Raw genomic sequence first — 23,471 nt, forward strand, 5'->3', positions numbered from 1 at the left:
TCCTAATTTTGCAAGTAAAAAAACGTAATTTGTTACTCAATATGTAGCTAATACAAACACACACACACGCGCACACACTCATATTGTTAAGTGATCTTTGTTTTCTTTTTACATAAATACTTTTATCAGACCTCATAGAAACTTAGACTTAGAATTTTGAACATCGGGATGGAAATTTGGAAATAGATTATTAAGGGCTCCTTAATATTAAAGTTGTGTGTGTGTATGTGTGTGTGTGTGTGTTAGCCAGCATGGAGGTATGTACTCTGTGCACTACTTTATAATAATAGTAAATCAGAAGGGAAATGTGTGGGGAGGGCTGTCCTCACCAATCCCACATCCTTCCTCAGAGGCTTTGCAAAAGTGAACAAAATACAGTATGTTCCGTAACTAAACTAAAGCCCTAGCATAACAATCTGTTTGGCTGCTTTGATTCACTGCAGGAAAGGAGTGAAAGCATTAAGAAGTGAATAGCAAGTTTATTGTAAGACAATAGAATTGAATTAGAACAATGTAAAATATGCACATCTCATTTTACAAAACGACGACAACAAAAAAAAATTCTCGGCGTGCTCTTAAGTCTGTGCGTTTGTCATTGACAAGAGACAACCTGATGGTGAGAGAGGATTCATCAGCAAACAGACAATGGTGTTTATTTGTGCTCTGACAAACGTGTATTCTGTAATTGTGACATACGAGTGAGCGTGAACTTTGACTTAAAAAAAATAAGCATTTGCTGAGATCTGAGCGAAAGAGCTGGGGAGTGACACGTGACCTAAATATGGTCCAGTGCTGCGCGCCACCGTTTTAACCAAAAGGCAGGTATATGTAGAAAACAAGTCACTTTTACATCAACAGTCCCAGAGAAATGTTTTTTAAAAAAAAACCCTGGTTGTGAGGAGATGACTCGGAAGACGTTATCGGTAGAGCTGCAAGCCTGAGCCAGTGGGCAACACGCTCTTCCTTTGTTAGACAGTAACCCAATCCCAGTCTTTGTCCCGCCTCTTTACTCTCACTGGACTGTACTCTGAAGAGGATGTTTATGATTCCAGCACTGTCACATGAGAGATTCATCCAATTCAAAGCTTTTGCAGATGTCCACAGACCATCTTCTGTTGCTCTCTCAGATGTTATGTTCCCCTGGAGCCGACCGTAAAATGCATTTGCTCAGCACATTTTCCAAGTCTGATTCAGTTTTTGAATGTTTTCCTCCAAGACAGTCGATGATTAGATTTAGCTTGGCTTAATAGAATCCAGTTTCCTTCGCTGCTTCATAAATCTACATGAAATAGTGCAGATGAAATGTAAAAAGGAATTAAAGGTTCTCTTTACTGTTGGGGACACTCACTCACAACAGGTAATGAAAAAAGCCTTAAAATCATTTAATGCTCATATACTGAACAAGAAATAAAGAGCTATATACAGTGGCCAGCAAACGTCTCGGTTAAAATGTTGGTTAATGTGAACAGTAAGGCAAGTGGAAGATGAAAGCATTTCAGAACAGGAAGACTTTTGTAAAAAAGAATGGAGAAAAACCCTTAAACAAAAACTGAACGAATCTTGGCTGCTACAAAAATCTTTAAAAAGCTGCGATACTGGCTAAAGGGGGCACTAACTCCGAAAGGTGCCAAAACTTTTGCTGTGGGCATATTTTCTTTTCTGTTTTTCTGTCAAAAAAAAGCCATCGTAAATCATTCATTTTCTTAACTGTCCACATTAACAGAAACCATGTTTGCTACTGTATATACAGATATTCTTTTATAGTCTAAGGTAATTAATTACACAGAATCAATGGTGAAGCTGAACTGTGTTGCCACAGGTTCAGTATTTCAGGGAAAGTGCTGGCATCAATACTAAAACAACCTAAATAAGAACATGAATCCGGAACTTCCAGAGACTCAAAAAACAAACTGGACTCTACACTGCACAACTGCGAACAGCAGCATGTTTCCGGACTCATTTGGCCTTTGTATGAACAAACCAACTAAATGCTTTTAGGTCAGGGAAAGAAACTGTCACCACGCAGCACACTGCAGCCTTTGCCTATTTCCTGGCTAATATGAAAGATTCAGTATCTGCTGACAGATGACAGGAAATAAAGTGACGTTGCCAAGCACCGTCTTGATCATTCCAGTGTGGAGTTGTTTGGGGTCAAACCTCATAAAGCTACAGTTATAAACAGACTTTTTCTGTACCATCGCAAAATGTCCTGTTAAAAGTCCCCCAGTAAGAATGGATGTGAGAATCTTCCCAGAACAGTTTTACATTACAGATACCACAGCTGGTTTTCCTCTTGACTTGGAGGTAAGTCAAAGGTCAGCCACATAAAAATGGGTAGAACTGTTTAAAGGGTTCATGTTGTGGCCATTGTTGTGATGTGGACCGATTGGTTAACCCAAACTCTGAGCATTGTTCATGTCCTTTGCTATACTGGACAGGGCAGAACAAATATATAACGTATATAGAATTGACACAGCGATGACAGTAAATCACTCTTGTTTCAGTCTGCGTCAGGAGCCCTGCCCAAGTGCTCCAACAGGTCTGACCAGTGTAAACCAGGCCCAGCTGGCCCGTGGGAGCAGCGCACACAGGCAGGAATGTTATTACCATCAACACTTATCAGAATTCGAACGTGGACACACCTGAGATCTGCGTCCCTCGGCTCTTCACATTTACCTGAGCTCACTGTTCAGCCACATTTGTAAAAAGGTTCCGAAACTTGGTGTTACTAACCACCTTTTGAGTGGCGATGGCCAAGAGCCCCTTCACTAATAGACTCAAAGAGACCCACAGTGGCTGTGATATGTAAACACAAAAATAGATTTCAGCTTTTCATACATTTATATAAACAATATTCCAGGTTGACTACCCGTTCAGGGTAAAACAGCTTTCCCAACTTGATTTCAGCAACTCCACCTACAAAACCACCCTTCTTCTTCAAACACAATTTGTGTAAATGAGTTATTACAACCTCAATTAAATCCTATGTAGTGGTTACGTGTGCAAAAAACAAGCTGCTTTGATTTTATGCTGATGCTGCCCAACTTCGTTTTGGACAAACACAGGTGGAAAATGCACCCTGAGGTTTTCTGTGGAGGTGAAATCAAGCTTTTGTACAGATGTGGGTTTTCAGCTTTTTACATCATCCATACCTTTTGTTTGGTACAGCTCAGCAGATCACATATAATAATTGCACTAAACAGACTCAGTACCTGAATAAATTGGACAATACTCTTATAATACCTTATGTACGGCTCAAACGTGTTGTCTGGTGCGTCTAGGTGAAGTTCTTGCTCAGTCAGCGCCACCTAGAGAACGGTTTAGTGGACGCTGCGCGCCCTTTTTCCACCTGCAGCCCTTTGGTGGAAATCAGAGCTCTGCAGCTCAAGGTAACGAACAGGACAGCTCTTAGCCGGGCAGAATTTGAAGAAGGGACTAATGCCGCCGCTAGGTTAAGTCCAAAGAAAAGTCCAATAGCAGCAGATCGCACTGAACTCAAAGACAAAACAAAAACCACTCCAGGCCACCCAGAAACCTCCGTGGAAGCTTAATTTTTAAATGTAAACTGCCAGTGGTGACTTTGAGGATCACATAAATATTCCAGTGAATGTTTCGTTGTTCCCTGTCTTAAGCAGCTTCTGTTACAATCAGAATTGTCTCTTGTACAAAGGGCAAAAGAAGCAACAGACACACAAATTGTGGCTGGATGACCGACTTAAGATGAATCCGGACGGTGTTTACAGTAGATAAGATAAGTGAAGAGTGTATCCAGGGAACTGAGAGAGACAGCCTGACTACCTTTGACACACCCTGCAGCATTATGGGCACACCTCCCGAGGTGGTCTGGGAGAACTGCAACACGCCCGCGTCAAAGTCCAGTCACAAGCAAACAAAGCAGGCTGATAAGCTTCTGATAGAAGGATTAAATATTATCAATTATGACGACCCACAATTGAAGCTGTTGAACAGGTGACTTAGAGCTGCAGTGCATAGCTGTAAATGGGCCTCTTTTCCTTTCCCAGGGTAGATAACTCAACTGAAACTGTAACGTCTGAACAAAGTGAGGTCACTCGGTGTGTATGTGTGTGAGCGAGTGTGTATTCATTGTTTATGTACATCTTCATGCCGCAGTATCTTGTACAGGACCCAATAAAAGATGTTGAAGAAGAGGAAGGCCAGGGGGAAGCCGGCCCTTGAAACAGTGTCAATCTTCTTGGCTCTGTCGATAAAGAGTTTCCTCATCTCCTCTGTGCTTTTGCCCCCCCCACCCGCCGCCCCTCCTCCTCCAGGTGCGTTTTGGGCAGCGTTTGCCGAGCCTCCCGGGGTGTTCAGCGTGGCGACGGCGTTGTTGCCGCTGACTTTGAAGTCTTTGCTGTTGCTGGGCGTCGAGGTCACGGTGGCTGCGGGGGTCAGCCTGCTCTCATTCACTTCCCCTTCCTGTTGGGGGGGAGGACGGGAGGGGTGGGGGGTAGTGATTATTTTCTTCATAGACTGTATGCACTGTGCAAAACATTCAAGAAATGTCACAAAAGCTTCAAAGGACTTTTATGAAGAAGTAACTATGGAAACTCTTAAATATGTATTCAACCTGGCAAATACAGTTTGACACTGTCACTGTGTAAATGAGGAACTTTCCCTCCCTTTAGCCTGTTAAAGAGAATTTCTGTTCACTTCTGAGAATTTTGCTGATGTATTTTTGTTGGGTGAGGCAGCCACAATATAACTTAATACACACATTGCATGCAGAAAACAATTCTTCATTTTCTAACAGATAATTACTGATGATGACGAACATTTGTATAATTGTTAAATGTTAACTGTTTAATGAAATGTGCACAGTAACACACACTCATACATACACACACAGAGAAGTGACCCGCCAGCCTTTCACAGGAAGCCTGGCATGACTAAAGGAATTTTATTGCCAGTCAGGTGAAAGAAAATTGGTAACTGATGCAGCGGAGGATGAAGGACAAGCATGCAACATTTAAGAAGGACGTCGGTGCTTCGCTGTGTCTGGCTGCCTTCTGTCTTTTGTCAAAAACAAAAAAACTGTTCCAGTGACAGTATGCGTAGAAATAATTTAAAAAAGGAGAAACTGGGTATTGAGATAATGAATTGTAATTAAGTTCTTGGAAACCTAGCCAATGGCTAAAGGATCAAAGTGACCAAATCTGTGACAAAACTCTTGGAATCTTCTCTGCAGGAGGGACAAGGGAGTCCACAGAGGAAGAGTCTTTTTGCTACCAATTAGAATTGACCCCCAACTTGACCTGAGCCTGAAGAAGAAGCTGTCACCTTAGCATGACACCAATATTGTCACTCCCAATTATGGCCGATTCACGAAGAATCGACTTCAGGTCTAAAACATGGATTCGCTATTTTGACAATCTTGTATCATCTCTGTCACACCCAAGCAAACACACGCACGCATTACCCTGTGGTTGTTGTCGATTTTGCTCATTGATCCGTACAGAGGCTGTGCCGCTTTGAAGCTGTTGTCACTGTTAACAAGGTTCAGCAGGGAGTCAGCTAGCTCTTCTGGTCTGACTGCATCGCTACTGTTCTGGGAGCCGACGGCATGCACAACCACCAGGAAACAGAACAAAGAACAGCAAATAACAGGCCTGAACACCCATCCATTCAAACAAGCATTCAGTCAAGCTGCCTTAGGCTGACAACCTTCCCCCATTGTCAATTTAAGTCGACAAATGATTTGGGATTCACTTTTCAGCCTTTTCCATCAGCTAACTGAATGCTGAGTTGAATAGTATTCCAGCCATTACATGCAGTGATGGTACAATCATGCCTGGAGTCTGATTATCATGACATTAAAACCATGCATCACCATGCTAATGCAGGGGATGAGAGGTGCAGTCCAACATGCACAGGAAGGTATGCACTTCAGAAGGTTTCCATGTGACCCTGTCGGTTTTCCTATATGCAGTAGCAGGAAGTTACCACATAGTGGCAGCTTAAACCACAGAAAGTGTGTCAGAAAGGGGCCAGTATGAATCTTTGTGTGTTGATCGAGGATGTTTCTGTGTTAAGTAGTTTCTGCCTGATGGCGCAATGTTTCGGGTACCTTGCTCTTGCTCTTGTGATGACGTCTAAATCGCAGCAGCTCCTTGTGTTGCCTGGATACGAAGTTGACGGCGGCATATTCCAACAAAGCGGAGAAGACGAAGAGGAGGCACACCGCCATCCAGATGTCTATAGCCTTCACATAGGAGACCTGAGCACACAAACACACACATCAGGGAAATGTACACATTATTCAGCTATTTCCAAAAGCCTCACAAAGAACAATCACATTTAATATATTTAGCATTTTTTTTATAACACACAGATGTCCAAAATACTGCAATAGCTTGGTGTGCTGTCATCTACAGGTTTATGCACACATGTAATCTGCAGCAGATTTGGTCTACAAATTCTTATAATGTGATTTTTGCTCATTTTTGAATGAATACAATAAAAGCATTTTTACAAAAAAATCTTTTTTCCAGTGTTTTTCCAGTGTTGAGATGAGCAAAACGATGAATCCATGAATTAGAACTAAACTAAAGAAGACATTCTACACTACCGATATCTTATATCTCATCTTAATGTTGTGGCGATGTTTATAACATCAATAAGAGTAACTTCACTGGGAGTGGACATTCGGGAAGTAATGTGCTAATTATCTGACAGTTTTCTGCTTTAATTCCCATGACATCACTACAGTTAAACAGATGTTGTGGTCAGTCTGTAATGGCCGTATAATAACAGTATCACACGGTTGGTTTTTTAGATTGTGACTCTCACAGTCCAGTCGCCATATTGGGGACGGCACGTTTGGCTGTACAGGTTTGCCCGTATGGGTCCGTGCTCCAGCTGGTGTCAGGGTTACGGTTGCTTGCTAATAGACTACCAGATGTGGCATTCATCTCCTGTCACCTCTGGATTGGAAACCAGTGGCAGGAGCTGCACCCACCTCCCCCAGATACTCCTGATGTGTCCGAACGCTGGCAGCGTGTATAAATATAATTTCTGAAACTTTGATGCAATAAACGAATGATATGTGGTGCATTTATGCATCCATACATTTCATTTAACGCTGTAATGGGATTCCAGCTGCTTCCGTTCACACAACCGTGACTTTAATACCGCCGGTGTCGCCCTGATGAGCACATCCGACGTAGAATAATTCCTTCTGAAGGCCCTCTGACAGTGTGGAGTGCAGAATTCTGTTGAGGTGTGCCAACATAAGAAACCTTTAAACACTCACTCACACACACGGAACGCGCGTCGTGTTCCCGAGGTGCGCCCTGCTCGTGTGTGACAGTGATGGCTGGGCTCATCATCATACTTATGTAACAAAGTGCCCTATGTCTGATTTTTTCCCCCTCATGCATACAAGATGCCAGGCCAGGACTAAAGGGCTATTTCTCACTCACGCTCCAGCAGACACGTGACATGTATAATCAACACAAATGCTTGCGTGCCCGTGAACATCCACAATGAGAACGCATTAAAAAGAGGAGGCGTTTCAGCGTAGCTCAGATCGACGGAATTATTCTGCTACATCCTGCAGCTGCATACCTATATAGCGGATGTACGCAGGCATTAGCTATTCTATGTAGTCCTACGTGGGACTCTAGGGGGTTGACAGCATCAACCGCCTGCAGGTATTCAAAGCAGGAGATCTGAAAGCCCTAAATGTAAACACCTGACTCAATCTGCATCTCCAAAAATAATGTGTATGATGTCACTGCCCGCCGAGTCCTGTCAGATGTAACGGTTTGGAAAGAATACCGCAAAGCATCTGCCAGGAATATGTTCAAATCTGGGGCGACCATAGTACTTCATGGAACATATACCCTGATACCCAACGCCGGATTTCTGAGCTCATCGGCTTGGATCCTTGGGGATGAAGAACAGAGAGCGGCCGACCTTTGGCAGCGATGTCCTGGAGCCGGAACTCTGCGTCGTCATGGTGAGGACCGTGGTGATCCCCAGTGCCACTCTGGCAGGAGCGGCGTCCATGTTTATCCAGAAAGAGACCCAGGACAGGATAACAATGAGCAGAGAGGGGATGTACATCTGGATCAAGTAGTAGCCCATCTGACGCTCCAGGTGGAACCGCACCTCAATGCAAGTAAATTTACCTGTGAAGAAAACAGGATACCAGAGTAATCCATCGAGCTATCGTCATTCCATTGGTGGTAGAAGACCTTCTACGTTCGCGGTTCTAACTGGACTGTACCAACGGTCAGATCTGGCCCTGAAAGGCAGACAGCTGTGTGTTTTTACCTGTATTGTAGTGCTTGGTGCAGTATCTGAGGTCCGATTCATCTTTTAGGATAAACTGCGGCAGCGTGAGTCCTTCGGCGACCTGGACCGGTCCGTTTTCCTGCCACTCGAAGATCAGGTCGTTCATGGTGTAACCGACTGAAAAATACAACCAGGACAAACAAGATCTTTATGGATTTGTAACACAGCTCCAGTTGGTTGTCAAACACAATGGGAACGACTTTCACGGTGTTTGGATTTTCATCTTTGAAGCATTTCATTTTTACTCATCTTTCAAGAACATTCTGTATCTTTTGTTCAGTGTAAGCTGAAATGATCTAATCCTACACAATAAATGTGAAAACTCGGCGATGGCGGGGCCAAAGGGGGACGTTTCGCCACAGTCTCCGTGAGAGGTGATGGGAAGATCCACCACGAGGGAGGGGAGAGCTGGAGGAAATGGCAAGGGTGATCTTCCTCCACAAGTGAAGCGACTGTGAGCAGAAACAGTGGCATCGTGGACCCAGCAGCTGGATCCTCAGGTGGGTGCTGGGCTGGTGGTGTCAGGCTGAGAGTCTCATGCCAACATGTTTTACTTAGCTGTGATGGGCTACTTATCCCCAAAAACCATGCAACACTCCCCCAACCGGTCCTAGTCCAGGTTTGTATTTGTTACTATCAGGATGGAAAGAAAGAAATCCAACCAGATGTGTGGATGATGCATTAACATGTATGTAGTCGGTGCGCTGAAGCACCAACCAGCCGGAACATGCTGCCAGCCATTCACAGAAGTCATCGCAGCAGGTCTGATTATGCGCAGAGACAAAAAGGAAGAAGAAGAGAACAACAAGCCCCCAGCTTTCCAAACAAACACAGCTTCTTCCTTCAGTCTGGCCTGTATTTAAATCTGCCCTGGTGGCAACAGTGTGTGCCTGTCAGCTCGCTGCGCCCTCCACGGGGCCACCCAGTCACTCCGATTCAGTCCTCGCGTTCAAATTATGCACGTTATCAGAATTCACTGCATCTGTGAAACCTGCACGCACTCCCTCTCCATCTGCGTGCTTCCCGTGTTGTCTGGTGAGTCACATGACCCTGCTAGCTACAGTACGAAAATAGCATTGGGTTAACTCTCTAACATGATTTGAAGCATAATTTAGGTACAATCCCACACACACACAGACACACAGACACAGACACACACACACACACACACACACACACACACGCATACACACTTTAATATGGATTTTTTTTGTTTTATTTAAAGGAGCTGTGCTCCAGTGATCCATACTGTAATGCTTACAAGGTTTTAGAACAAGCCTCTGAAATTAGCGGTGTCGCCTGAGAACATATACCGAATGGATGGAAATGATCCCGAGTACAAAGTTGCCTGGTTAATTGCAGAAGCCCCAAATCATGAATGATGGAGGAGTGAAGAATCTCACGCTGCTTTGGAGACGTTTCACAGCTGAATATCAGGGGGTATAAACTCAGGCTGGGGTGGGTCAGGTCAGCCTTAACATGAACCTTAGACTAGAGAGGCAAGCGTGTGTGTGTGTGTGGTTATGTTTTACTTACAGCTCTCCAACTGCATAATACAAGTCTGAACATCCATGGGGAAGTTTTTTAGGTCCATTGGACAGGACAGCGTTAAGGTTAACCTGAAAGCGAAGACAGTGAGACTAATGACGGATGTTCAGGTTCCATGAGGGATGTAGGACTTCATTACTTTCACACTTACCTGATAGAGTACAGCACATTTCCGTTCTTAAATATCCTGAGCAGCTTGTTGTCTGTGGTGACCTCGTGAAAATGAGCCCCTTTCTCATTAGCAAAGAACAAATCGGGTTTCCAAATGGAGTCCAGCATGGACGGGTCCAGGTCCAAAGAGTCATCTGGGTACTCAGAGTAGGCGAGCCTGGGATCGTTCCACTGCTGACGTAGGAAGATGTTCACGCGGTAATCCTGTAAATGGAAAGACCATAAAGCTCTGTGAAAACAGGAACTAAACAACTGGGACTAATTATGCTGTGCATTAGCAGAGCATCAATTTAGCAACATAGGAGCGGGTTTGGCTTCAGGCTCTGTCTCAATTTATTCATTCCCTGTAAATAGTCTGCCTCTACATGGTGAGCAAAGAGCAGAACCCCCCCTCCCCCCACGAAGAAGAAGAAGCAGCCCATGGGAGGATACTTGGGAGGTGGTGGGATTGAGCTCCGGATGGCAGCACGGATCAGCAGAGTGGCAGAAGATCGGAAGGCAGAGCGACACGAGCTACATACACCAAGCACAGCAGCAGCATGCAACAGTCAGGAGTGACCAGGTAAAGGGAGGGGATTAAATACCTGCCTTAATCAGGACAGTGGGGCCTACGACAGATAGGCTGATCCACTGGTCAACCTGAACTAGCTCTGCAGGCTTGGAATCACTAAAGGCCATTTCTGGATTTTTCTGTGAAACACCAGTTCAGTCACGCGCCATCGTCGTCTTCGCACAACTTCTACGCTCATAGGTTCAAACCAGGTCTGTAGAAACTACCTGCTTTATTTTGGAAAGTATTCTTACATGCAGCACCCAAGTCCAGCTGCGATTTCTATCCTACCAGGCAGAAAGTGCTTCCTCCAAGGAAAGTGAGATCCCAGGTGACAGTGTTGTCGACCCGCTAGGACGGAAATTCCGGTTGGCTGCGGTTCTCAAGGACTGGATTTGGGCAGCCCTGCCTACACTGTTTTCTTACTTACTGAATTACTCTCTTAAGAGTAATTCACCAACACAATAGCTGGAATCACCTTTAAACGGAAAGGAAACGTTCATGGTTTGTTGTTCATGAAGGTCGTTATTCAGAAAGGTCACGGTGATCCATTGCAGAGAGTCAATTTGACTGTTAAAAACAAGCTGGATGACGTTTCGCCCCGGACGGCTCCTTTAACCTTTAAAATAGATCCTGTTATGTCATTTATCCAGATAAAATGCGCCTTCGCAAATGGCAACGCAAGATAGCATGTGCTCTAATGAGATGCATCCGCCTCACCAACGCAGTTCATCGGTGCGTAGGATGACGTCAATACCGTTTCCTCTGCCACTTTCAAGGTATTGATCACCGGTGCTGATAAATTGGTATTGATAAAGTGTCGAAATTAAAACTGCAGGTATGATCTGTGTTGGAATCAACGTTGAGCCTAGCTCGAGGGGAGGAGGGGACACTCTCAGGTTCCTCTATGTGGAGCAGAAAATGATCTGGGAAAATGATCTGGGACAAAATGTGGATCATTATGACTATTTTTTCCTCCAACAAAAGCGGCACGATCCTCTGAGTGGGGGTGAGCTTAGGCAGTGTGTCCCAAACCTGTCCCATGACAACAGACCGAGCGTCCTGATGCCCGTATCACAGCACTGCGCTGCAGAATTCCCAGAATGGAGTGTAAAAGGCGCCGAGCGTGTCTGCTCACCGTGCTCACTGACTGGAAGTGACATCAGCTCTCTTCCACTCTGCTACACTTCCAACAGAGCAGGAGTTAGCACATGGCCACCACAGATGCGGCTAATGAAATTAAAGTGTTAAAGCCGATGGAGATGCGGCACCGTCCTTAACTGTTGCTGAGGCTTCTGGCATGCACGAGTCAGACGTGCACTCTCCTCGTACTTATCGCCTCTTTCTCAACTCATCTACATCCTCTACATCGCAGATCAGCGTCTGCCCGCCACTCTCCTCCTATGCTGTATTCTATTTATTGTGCTTTCATTCTTGGCTTTGGGGACTTGGATGTAAACACGCGCTGCGTTAAAATGACCAAAAGAGTGACCCATGACCACCTCTGTTGTCATACATGTAATCCTCCATAACCACACGCATCATTCTAAGCATGATCGGACACACTTACATAGAATGGGTCCCAACTCCTAGATGACGTGCAACACACAAACCACATATACTGCAACAAGGGAAATGATGGCATCTGTAAGAACAAGTCTAAATCATGCACACACACAGACAGAGGATGGAGGATTAACTGGATGGAGAGATTTGGTGAACAAATGCAATAAAAGAGAGTATAACAGTGGTAAATCTCTTTAACACAGATAGCGTGTGCAGCCTGAAGGGAAGCAACCTGCCTCTAAGCCTCCGTGTGTGTGAGTGTGTGTGATTCTCCTTTCATTTTTTCCTTCATCTTTATTGAAGCCATAACATTACCCTGATTTGGACTTCCCACCGGCACATGTACGTCGTGGTAACATATTTTTCCATCCGTCTCATTAGTTTTGACTGTTACTGACTCTTCTCCTCCACATACATGTTTTCCTAACCTGGTTACATGTGGATGAAATTATTTCAGACGCAAAAATTGTCAGTTTGCACAAGTTCGACACAACCTGCAGCAGCTGTGTTTCACCAGTTGGTGCTGCAGCCACATTTCTGAGCTTTTGGAAGGTTTAAACCAACTCTCAGGTCATTTAGATTCCATCAATGAGGTCAAGGCCTCTAGTGAACTATTTGAAACATGGCCGAGGAAGTTGCTGTTTCCATCTAAACATGCTTTACAACTGATTCAAAAGGTTCAAACGTAAACTCAGAAAACCTGAAAAGAGACTTTAAATAATTGACTTGATCTCTGTTTCCCAGAGTGCATCGTTCCCGGGGCTGTCTGAGATTAAAACCTTTCCATTTCTGCTTTTCTTACTCACTATAGTTGGTTTTATCCTGCCATGTCAGCGGCGCACATTTAAAATATACAGGGGTTATGTCACCTTGTCTGGCACGGGGAAAAGGAAAGTGACTAGATGAAAAGGCAGATGGTAAGAAGAGCGGAAGATCTTAATCCTAATGTGACATATGGCCAATGCATGCACGTATGTGTAGCACTGTTAATACACGAGCTGCGCTGCACGCTGTCCTCGAACTATCCACGATAACATACAACTGATGACGCTCGGCGCAGCTCCCAGCAGCGCATAAAGCACTTAGGCCCTGTCCCTTAGACCATCCATCCACTCATCCATCCTGCCATCCGTCTATCTTCACGGAAGGCTTGAGCGATCACGAAGACTGACGCTCGGCTAATTATGCAGGAAGCGGAGCGGCACAGCCGCCGAAGTGGTGCTTAGTGCAGACGAGCATCACAAATGTCTTCAGTCGTTACTGACTCGTGGCGACTTTGTGGTTCAACAACTTATTATCAGGCTGGTTTGTGGAGAATGCCATGATTCTGGTCTGATCCTGCCCAGAGCAGCAGTGTTGAGTTTAGCGGGCGCTAATGTGTTAAACAGCTCATCGTCATTGGCTGGCTGTTGTTGCTAATTGTCTAGATGATAATGATGGTGATGACGTACGACAAAGCCTGGGTTTTATTAACCTTCTGCCTTCTTGTTCTGTTGACCGGGGAGTCAAAAAGGAACACCAGCACGTCATAAAAGCTAAATGACAAAATCAGAGTTTCAAAAAAAGGGCAGTTTTAACAATAATGTGTTGAGGATCCTTAACTGCTGATCAATATAAGCTGAGGCGTGGGGGCGTGGGGGCGTGTGGTGTATTGATGAAAGCAGCTACGACAGCCAGGACTGCCTTTAAAGGACCTTCTGTCACTGTCAGTAAACATCTTCGCTTCCCTCTGCTATTCCTGTCCGGCTCTGTCTCTTCTCATCTCTGTCTCTCTGCTTCCTTTTGTATTCATGCTAAGTTGTCATTGAACCGCTTTAGATCGTTTTATGAATGTCCCTACCATCTTCCGGTCTGTGTCTCCACGAACTGACGCCGTCTCATTCACTAATATCTTTGAATGCCAGAAGACAGACCATCATCTATGAAGGCCTGAAGTTGATCCCAAGCAGTGAAATCCAGACTGCTCACTGGGTGCTGCTGGATTGAACATATTGGATCTGGACGCGGTGAGTTTAACATCTCACCAGTCACCAATCGGTCAGGATATAATTTATCTTGCTGTTGTTGCTGCATCAGGAATGTTTGCTTTGTCTCATCCTTGTCTCATGCAGGATGACCCGTATTTATGGGGACACTGACCCTCGTTAATCACAACACTAGATAGATAGATAGATAGATAGATAGATAGATAGATAGAGATAGATAGATAGATAGATAGATAGATAGATAGATAGATAGATAGATAGATAGATAGATAGATGGCTCTATGTCTATGTGGAGCCAGCTACATCTACTGATTCCATCTACTGTTCTACCGTTTCCAAAAGGTAAGAAATTCGGCAAAAACTCGGGTGTGGTCGGAGTTCAGAGGGAAAGGAAGCAACATGTGGAAGGGGAAGCTGTTGACCTCCACGAGCAGAGGCCTGGGAAGTGGGAGGGATGCAGTCCTCAATCCTATCAACATGCACGTGTTCTGCCCTGCTTGTGGCACCCTTACTATTGGCCATCTGATCCCTGGACACCTTGAAGCGGCACCTCTGTCTGGATGGGCAGGGAGGAGGGTGGTGGACAGAAGGGAGCAGTGGTTAGCTGCTGGCCCTCTGATGAAAAGTCGCAGAGGACTTTTAGTTGTGCAGAATGTTGGACGATTGTCCAGAGTGGAGTCAGTGATGTGCAAACGATCCTCTCTGCCATGCGATTACGTTTATATGTCCAACTGGACAGGAAATAAAGGAACACAACAAACCCCTAGAGCGTGCAGGGCCAAGGCCGCCATCTGTGGCGCCACCTCGAATTCCCAGTCTCACATGAACCTGTGGAGGAATCTTCAGTCTGTGTACTAATCAGGGGAGCAGATCAAAAATTCATGCCCCCATTGTTGGCCTCAGAGCCCCAGAGGGCCACGTTCTGATTTGAGGATGTGTCATCAAACATGACAGCATCCTGACTGCGGACCCAGCTAAACCCAGAATAGTTCTCTTTCCCTGCTAAATTCCACATTTATTTAATTGATGATAGAACAGAGCATCCTCCCGAGGAAGTGCAAGTGCATGTAGTCTGAAATATACAGAACCGTATTCATTCTTAATCTACCAAATTCATTTCCGATGCGCATTACGCGGTGGTAGTTAAAATCTCAGCCATGTCAAATTCATTAGGAGAATACATTCCGCATTTTGGTTAATTTAGTGCAGTTTGAAGCAGCATCTCTGTCGCTCACCATGGTAGTTTCAGCAATGGAGCCAAAGCTGTTGATGAATATGTTGCAAGAAACATTGACAGCTGGACCTGCAATGAGACACAACGTGTGAGAACAAACACACAAAAGTCCAAACTACCAATATACATTTTTAATCAGTGACAGGAAAGAAACCAGTTTCAGACTATGGTGCTTTTTTTCTCTCTCTCTTTGGATCCCCGAGGGTCAGGCGTTAAAAAAAATAAGTAAACCACGCGCACGTTGTTGCAATCCATAGAAAGGAATGTGCACAATAAGCACAAAACACAAATTGTGGTGCATCTCAGGGGTCTTCAACCCAGTCCTACAAGGCCCACATTCCAGCAGGGTTTTCTGTTGAAGACCACCGGTGTATATGATCGAGTGTTTTCTTTGATACAACAGTAGAGACCCACGTTAAACCTGAAGCTAAAGGAAGATCTATAATCGTAGAGCTATTTCAGTCCAGACAACTCTGGATTAGACTCAATATTTAACATTATTGAGCACAATTACTGGCAGAGTTCAATCATTTAGAAACCAGCGTAGGGGAAAAATACCTTTGAAGTTAGGTCTTATCCTGGCATCATATCCAGATGTTCTGCCCATCAGTTTATCCAGGAAGTCAGATGGAGACATGGGTACCTGCCGCGACCTCGCAGCATTGTCCAGTTCCTTACACTGACCCGCACTGTTGAAAGAACTGAACAGAGAACACGGCAACACGGCATTAGTCAGTCAATTCCTTTTCCCACATGTTTACAAAGGCTTTGACTAAAGCTGTGAAGCTTAACCAGGTTTTTAAGGCTTCCCTTGATGTGAAAAAAACATTTAAAAAAAAAGAAAAAGCACAAGACACACACATACACATGCGCACACACACATAAAAGCGTTTACGCTATTTGGCCCGTGCCTGTTTTTTCAGGATCACTAACCTTCGCGCTGGCATTTGGAAGGATTCAACATTTAACCCAGCAGGAAGACACTCAGATTTCTGAGAATAGAAAAACGTTGTTTACCAGGGCTCTGATTAGTCACTTATCCTCCGGTAAACATGTGCTCACACTGGTAGAGGCAAGCTAATGCTGCTCATTCAATCCAAATGTGTTCAGGAGGACACAGAGGGAAGATTTGGGATGAGAAAGGCAACGAGAGACCGGCAACCGACCAAATGAATTCATCAAGCTGATCCTAAAGCTCCTGCTTCTTTAGACAGTGTACATTTCATGGAAAGAAATCTCGCTTTCTAATCCACCGAAGACTTTTTAGGAGGAAATGAATATGGTCCAAGCTGCTGTAGCTAAAGCAGATTAACAGCTTCTGCTGGAAAACTGCTGAATACAGAATTTGACCCATTATGTAGTGTATGTGCAACAGCTTCTCCTTCTCAGACTGGATTATTTAAAGTTTCTATTGAGGCCCTTAAGGTTCAATACTCACATTTTAATAAAGAAATGTTGTAATTTATTTATCAGTTCATCCACGCTATTCCTCAAACCCAAGAATAAACATAACCTCTAATCTGTTCTACCTGTAATCCACAATCTAATCTCCACGCGCACACGCACACACTCAGAGTTTGTTATGCAAAAAGACCAGGAATTATGATCATGATTATTTAAAGTTTGTATTTTCGTGCACAGGCTCTGAATATGCTCCACTGGATGGGCAAACATGGACTCTGTAGGATTGTTGCGTGTGGAGCTGCAGACCCAAGGGAGGTTTTTTTTGGGGTAGGAACAACCGTCTACAGTCAGGAGTGAGGATGAGAAAACTTGGGGAGCGTGCTCCCAGCGGGGTGCCCGGGCCAGCCAGTTCTTGCATCCGGAAGCCTCCTAATCCGTTGCTCTCAGTCACCCGTGGACCTGGTCGCGCCCATCTCCGCCTCTCCAGTCAGATCTCCCAGGAGAGAGGCACGAAGGCAGCAGCTTACATTGATCGGGGTGACTGGAGCATCCTGGATCTCACAATCAATATCGTTGACATCTTAAACAGTGGGTTGGAAGATTAGGAATCACCTCATTGCCACGAGTCCCCCCAATTGATCTGGGATCTCTCCTTGCCGTGTCCTCTGGGATCCACAAATTGGAATGACACCTCGTAGGGAGGAGCACTCGCCTCGAAAACCTTCTGCAGGGTTTCAGTGCACGCTGCAGTCACAGTGGGGTCTACGCTCCTGGGTTGAACCCGACTCTCGCCGCCGCAGAGGCGTCGCGGGTGCACCCACAGCTGCTGCTAACTACGCTTTGAGAATCCGTCTGTCTCCGTGATTGGATCCGTCCTGACTGTTGCTAACCGTTGATGGGCAGATGTCAGCCTGTATCTCCGCTCTGGCACCTTCAAGTGTCCACTGCCTTTGGACTCAGAGGGCGATGAGAATCTCCCTAATCATCCCTACGGGGGCCTCAGCACACTGCCCGCTCCGGAAGTCAGTTGATCGTTCAGGGTCGAAGAAACCTAAGCCTGACGCCCCCTCGTGCATCTTCCAGGAGCAGGAAGAGGAAAATGATCTGGTAACTGTGCTCCCTGTATGTGACACTCTTTAAAATGGCCAGAGACACCACAGAGTTTTGTGTCATTGACACTCGGGCAGACTTTTAGCTCTCGCAGCATCTTAAATCAGCTACTAAGCTGCTGACATCGCTCCAGGACTCCCCGCTCTTCACCTACCTTCCTCCCTCTTCTGCTCCCCGCCCCGTTCTTTTCACATTTTTCTCTCTTCAGTTAGAACACGAGAGAACAATTGGAGGTAATGTAGAGTCACACAGCATAACATCCAGATCCTCTAAATAATGGATAATGGATCTAGAAGAAACGTCTCTCACACACACATTTAAAGGATGACACGGCCTGAAATCCTTATATTATACTCAACTTCCTTCATTTCCTATATTGCACACCTCAATTTGTAAATCACATTGTACAGCATCTAAATAAAAGTGTAATTCTAAATATGGTCAAACAAGCGTGACTATCAGATCCCAAGAATTGATAAAAAAGGACTTGACAAGACTCTTGCATTATGTATGGATGGTGTGAGAGAAGGCTTTCAGCATTAAATACATCGGTTCTACACAAGTGCTTGATTAATTTATTATATTTAAGGAATGTAGAGGTGATTCCTTATGCTGCTTTGTATTGCGGGCTGATTTTGTGTCTCGCTCTTCGGAACTCTCAATAACTGTGTGATTGAATCCCCTCGGGGTCAGAGAAAAGTCGGTCCGATTGGCTGAGTATGAGGAGCTGCCAGTTGGACTCGGCCAAGGATATCTGATAAGGGTGTGTGGTGTCAATAAAAATATCCACACTCGCATTCACACCTGTAACCACTTCGCCTCCTGACGAGGGAAGAATATGCAAACTCCATAGAGAAAAACTAACGGCTACACCACTGCGCCGCTCCCATTGTTGCTAAAAAATAACTTAAACTTACTTAGATAAACTGTTGTGGTTAATTACACATATATATTTGAGCCAGGGCGCATTAGCACCAAAACAAGCTAAAAACCTCTGGCCTCCTTTGATCTGAAGTGCTGACAGAATCACTTTATCCTACGCTGTGATTATGCAATAAAACCTGGGTATAATGGCAACAGGAGGAGACAGAGAGAAGAGGCCTTTTTCATCTGGTCGTACGGAGCGTGCCTGGGAGACCTTGGTTTATCCCTGCTCTTACGTAACACTGCCTCTACCGGCACGACAACAAGTGTGTAGGAAAGTGAAACGCTCAAGAATCCGTCATTCTGCTGTTGCCTTTCAGGGTCGTACTGCTGCTCCCCACGTGCTCGAATATTCTTTTCATGCACTCAAGTCGGGGATGTAAATAACTACGGCATCATTCCCTATCCATAGCATAGTCCCATAATCCATATAAGAGCATATTCTGCACCAAGTGTGTGTATTAATTTATTTCAAAGTCCTCGAGTCAGTGATTAATTTCCATGAGAAAAGATTACATTTAAATGTTCTTCTAATAGTCATTCTTCCTTCCTTCACATCTAACTGGTGTTAAAATGCAGCCTGTCTTGTTTAATTGCATCTTCAGCAGTTGTTGTAAGTAATTAGCTACTAGATAACCACACACATCAGAAATGCTGCTGTTTCCATCTACCCAGGGGGTGTTTTTAGTGTTGGAGTCTAAAACAGCCCATTGCAATGACAGGGACAGGGTCGACAACTGCCATCAGCCAAATGTTCACTTAGCACAGAGGCTACAGGCCCCGTGAGCCCCGTCCCTACATACGAACAAGCAGACACACAGTTTCATGCTTTCCAGCCATGTTTCCATTAGCAGTAACAAGTGTGCATTTAGTCGTACGTGTCACGTTATCCGTGGTCTGTGATATTTTATAGAGATTCCACTCTTATTAACCTGAAATTAGGCCCACTGCAGAGGTCACTCTGATGGAGAACATCTGGCTGGCTCATTACACCGATGCCCCAAAATGTTGATGTGGTTCTGTCCTCCTGTCATCACAACCTCATATCTGGACCCCTAAAGCAGTTGTCCCCTCTCTGATGACTCCAACATCTACACCAGAGCCAGAACCACCAGTATATACAGTAGAAGATCCCACAGAGGTGTTCAGCAAGCACCGAACCCGAAGCCACGTGAACGGACTCTTAATCATCTCAAACATGGTGACAGAAAAACCCAGTAAATTAAGGCCAGACACTTTCAAGCTCCTAATGGAGAGAGGAGACGGGGCAAATAAAACATTCAGAAGAGAACTTCTGTTTGTGTTTGTGTGCGTCCATACATTATGCAGGAAACATGTGCAAATTAAATCCAATTCTTTCCATTAAAATCCAAAAGCTAATGTTCTACAGCACTTTCGAATTAGTGTAAAGTGCTGGACTTGTAACGGCCCTGAATGTTGTAGGTGGGTACATTTTTAAATGAAAATGCCCAGTACGTGAAAAAAAGGAGCAATTTAAAAAGTAGAAACAGCAACGTTGTCCGGTGACAGATGGATTTTCTAGTCCAATTAATACAAAGGAAGAACACCAGCAGCTACATAACTAAACAGGAAGTGCCAATTTTGTCTGGCACACATGCTTCATCATCTACGGTTCAGAACTACCAGTAAACCTAGCCAACCGTACAGAACCAGCCTTCTCAAATCATGTAAATCCCCACGTGCGTGTGCCATTTCTCTTGTCTAAGGAAACATGTCCTCTTTCCCAGTACTCATAAATAAAAACAGCCTTAAAAAGGAGGTGCTGATATCAGCAATTAAGAGCATTTCGACTCAGCTCTGGTGTCTTCTGCAGCCTCAGTTCTACAGCCTTGCTGCTACAAGACAAATGATAGAGGGGGGGGGGGGGGATTCATGAGCTAACAGCTGATAGGGTAACCTGATAGGGTAACCTGTTTAGTATTCAACATCGATCTGACTTAGTTTCACTAGCTGCCTGAGGTCATCCGGTCAAACACTGATGGACATGAGCACTAAAAAGACCCCCCACCAGAACTGAAGGATTCATACACATTTCTTAAAGTTTGTACATTAGCTGGATCAAGAGATAAAAAAGGAAAGCGGTACCAACTGGGGTTTCAAAAAATACACAGAAACAAATAAAATGGACTGGCCCTGATGAAGGGTGGAACCGTTCCATGGCTATTCATAGGGATTTGTAGGAATGAAGGGAATTCATGACACTTAGTGTTAATTAACTGGAAATTTGGGGTAATTTGCTCACTCCTCAAGACTACAAACACACAGAACGCTCCAGACGATGCTTGGGGGAACACAATTTTAAAATGACACACTGCAGTGACACCAAAACGAGAAATGCGTCCTTATAACTAGCTTCACGCCAACTGCAGATGACAGCACGTGCAGATGCACAAAGCACACAGATATCTCTGTCTCCTCTCATGTTCGTACACAGGCTCGTACACTTACAGAACACATATGCCTATTCAAGAGAACAAGCGGCTGTGTGGCCGCTGTTGTATTATAATATGACCAGTGACCATGAATAATTCCCCTCCGCACACATACAGATAAAACAGCAGAGGAAAAAAAGATAAAGTGAAAAGAAGCAGAAACAAGGACTTAGAGTATTCTCCTGGAAAGCCCAGCTGGAGGCTGATCCAGACACAAACCAATGGGTGACAGACTGTAAGCCTGTTAAAATTTGCCTCTGATTCCATCCATGACCCTCTAAGAAGATTTACAGATTCATTTTGATCTCTTCACTCCTGTGTTTGCTCACAGCTCAGACAACGTGTTGTCATGAGACTGACATTTTGCCCAACAGTCTTCATTCTTTCCAACGCCGCTTACCTGTGCTGTGAGGAATTGTTGGGTTAAGTTAACCAACCAATCTATCTACCTACCTACCTACCTACCTACCTACCTACCTACCTACTACCTACCTACCTACCTACCTACCTACCTACCTACCTACCTACCAACTGTAGGCTCTACCTCAAATACTATTAAAACATACCTGTGTACCCGACCTACCTATCTATCTATCTATCTATCTATCTATCTATCTATCTATCTATCTATCTATCTACCTATCTATCTATCTATCTATCTATCTATCTATCTATCTATCTATCTATCTATCTATCTATCTACCTACCTACCTACCAACTGTAGGCTCTACCTCAAATACTATTAAAACATACCTGTGTACCCGACCTATCTATCTATCTATCTATCTATCTATCTATCTATCTATCTATCTATCTATCTATCTATCTATCTATCTATCTATCTACCTACCTACCTACCTACCAACTGCAGGCTCTACCTCAAATACTATTAAAACATACCTGTGTACCCGACCTATCTATCTATCTATCTATCTATCTATCTATCTATCTATCTATCTATCTATCTATCTATCTATCTATCTATCTATATCTATCTATCTATCTATCTATCTATCTATATCTATCTATCTATCTATCTATCTATCTATCTATCTATCTATCTATCTATCTATCTATCTATCTATCGAGTTTTACCTGAGTAAACAGGCGAGTAGGCAGCCCGCCACGCGCAGCTGTTTCCCGCTCATCCTCGCGGCTCCTCCAGCGTTCAGCACCGGGGACAGCTCGAGCTCCAGCTGTGGTCAAAGCGCGCGTGGAAACTCACGCACATAGCGGGGCAACAGGGAACCCACCTCCCGCCGCGTGCCTTTGAAGAGCATCAAAGAGGAGGAGGAGGCAGGAGCATGATGGAGACGCACCAGCGGACTTCCACAGAAACGCGGGTCAACACCTCAACTGCCAACTCGGTCTGCGCCCTCGTGAAGCTCGCGAGCCCGCCCATCACTCCGGATTGGCACAGCGCGCGCACCCCCCCGCACCCCCCCCTTCCCCTTCTTTCTTCCCTGAAATTAGAGTCGCAATAAGCTGCATTTAATTCGGTCACTAATCGTCTTTATAAAGCTGCTCTGTTGTGCGGAATAAAAGAGGAGTACCGACGTGTGTCCAGCTGTTTTGGTTCCGCTCAGACGACCCGAGTAAAGTGGTGATCACACACTCTTACAGAACGGAGCGTCACTATCGTACAAAAACACACCATAATGTTTCAAATCTATCAGTGCCACCAATATAAATGGCTTTGTGGCACAAGACAAATCATCAGAGACTACAAGTCATATATTTTCTATTATTATCATATTGGAAGGGGCATTTTGGGGGGGGGTTGCCTGTCAGAGGCAAGAAATAATCAGGAGAACAATGTCTGGATGTAATTATCTCTGTAATTATCTCTGTAGCACAGAGCCACAAATGTCTAGTATAATATCACATTGAAATGGAATAAAGAATAATATTGATTAAATGCTGGAAAGGCACTGTAGTGTTAGCGGTTCCGAGGGTGTATTTGTTTCTTTTAAATCCATAATATTGGCAGAGGAGCCATGGAAAAAACCTAAAATAAAAATCAAATACTACAAGGTTGAACCTGATTGTGATACTGATGCTTTTTGAGCCGGGGTCAGCACGAGCCTCATCATGGCGATGTGAGAATTTTTTAAATTGGGACCCTAAAGGAAATCAAGAGTGCCAACTTTAAAACAAGGGTACAGCAGCGACTGTAGGCTCTACCTCAAATACCATCAAAACGTACCTGT

At 44.6% G+C, this 23,471-nt stretch overlaps 1 protein-coding gene across 2 annotated transcripts; it reads right to left on the bottom strand.

The window, feature by feature from the left end:
* Nucleotides 1-459: 459 nt before the first annotated feature.
* glra3 (glycine receptor, alpha 3) lies at nucleotides 460-22,662 on the bottom strand. Of its 2 annotated transcripts, XM_057036938.1 has the most exons (10): nucleotides 22,357-22,662; nucleotides 15,929-16,071; nucleotides 15,372-15,439; nucleotides 10,016-10,239; nucleotides 9,853-9,935; nucleotides 8,296-8,433; nucleotides 7,936-8,150; nucleotides 6,086-6,235; nucleotides 5,438-5,566; nucleotides 460-4,437 (listed from the first exon to the last, which is right to left on the bottom strand). In XM_057036938.1, exons 1-10 carry the CDS (start codon nucleotides 22,407-22,409, stop codon nucleotides 4,102-4,104), a joined length of 1,539 nt encoding a protein of 512 aa, XP_056892918.1. In that variant the 5' UTR covers nucleotides 22,410-22,662; the 3' UTR covers nucleotides 460-4,101. The 2 variants fall into 2 exon arrangements, with proteins under 2 accessions (XP_056892918.1, XP_056892919.1); XM_057036939.1 differs by lacking the exon at nucleotides 5,438-5,566 and having other exon boundaries at nucleotides 22,357-22,658.
* Between the last annotated feature and the right edge of the window lie 809 nt (nucleotides 22,663-23,471).

Source organism: Takifugu flavidus, chromosome 6, assembly GCF_003711565.1.
Source record: "Takifugu flavidus isolate HTHZ2018 chromosome 6, ASM371156v2, whole genome shotgun sequence".
Lineage (NCBI taxonomy): Eukaryota > Metazoa > Chordata > Actinopteri > Tetraodontiformes > Tetraodontidae > Takifugu > Takifugu flavidus.

What these genes read in the sequence shown, in the direction of transcription:
- glra3 (XM_057036938.1), bottom strand. Translation starts at nt 22,409, where the DNA reads ATGAGCGGGAAACAGCTGCGCGTGGCGGGCTGCCTACTCGCCTGTTTA. An exon ending in CCATTGCTGAAACTACCATG is followed by an intron (nt 10,240 to 15,371) that starts GTGAGCGACAGA and finishes TTCCATTTACAG; the next exon opens with GATTACCGCGTGAACATCTT. An exon ending in CACCAAGCACTACAATACAG is followed by an intron (nt 8,151 to 8,295) that starts GTAAAAACACAC and finishes TTTTCTTCACAG; the next exon opens with GTAAATTTACTTGCATTGAG.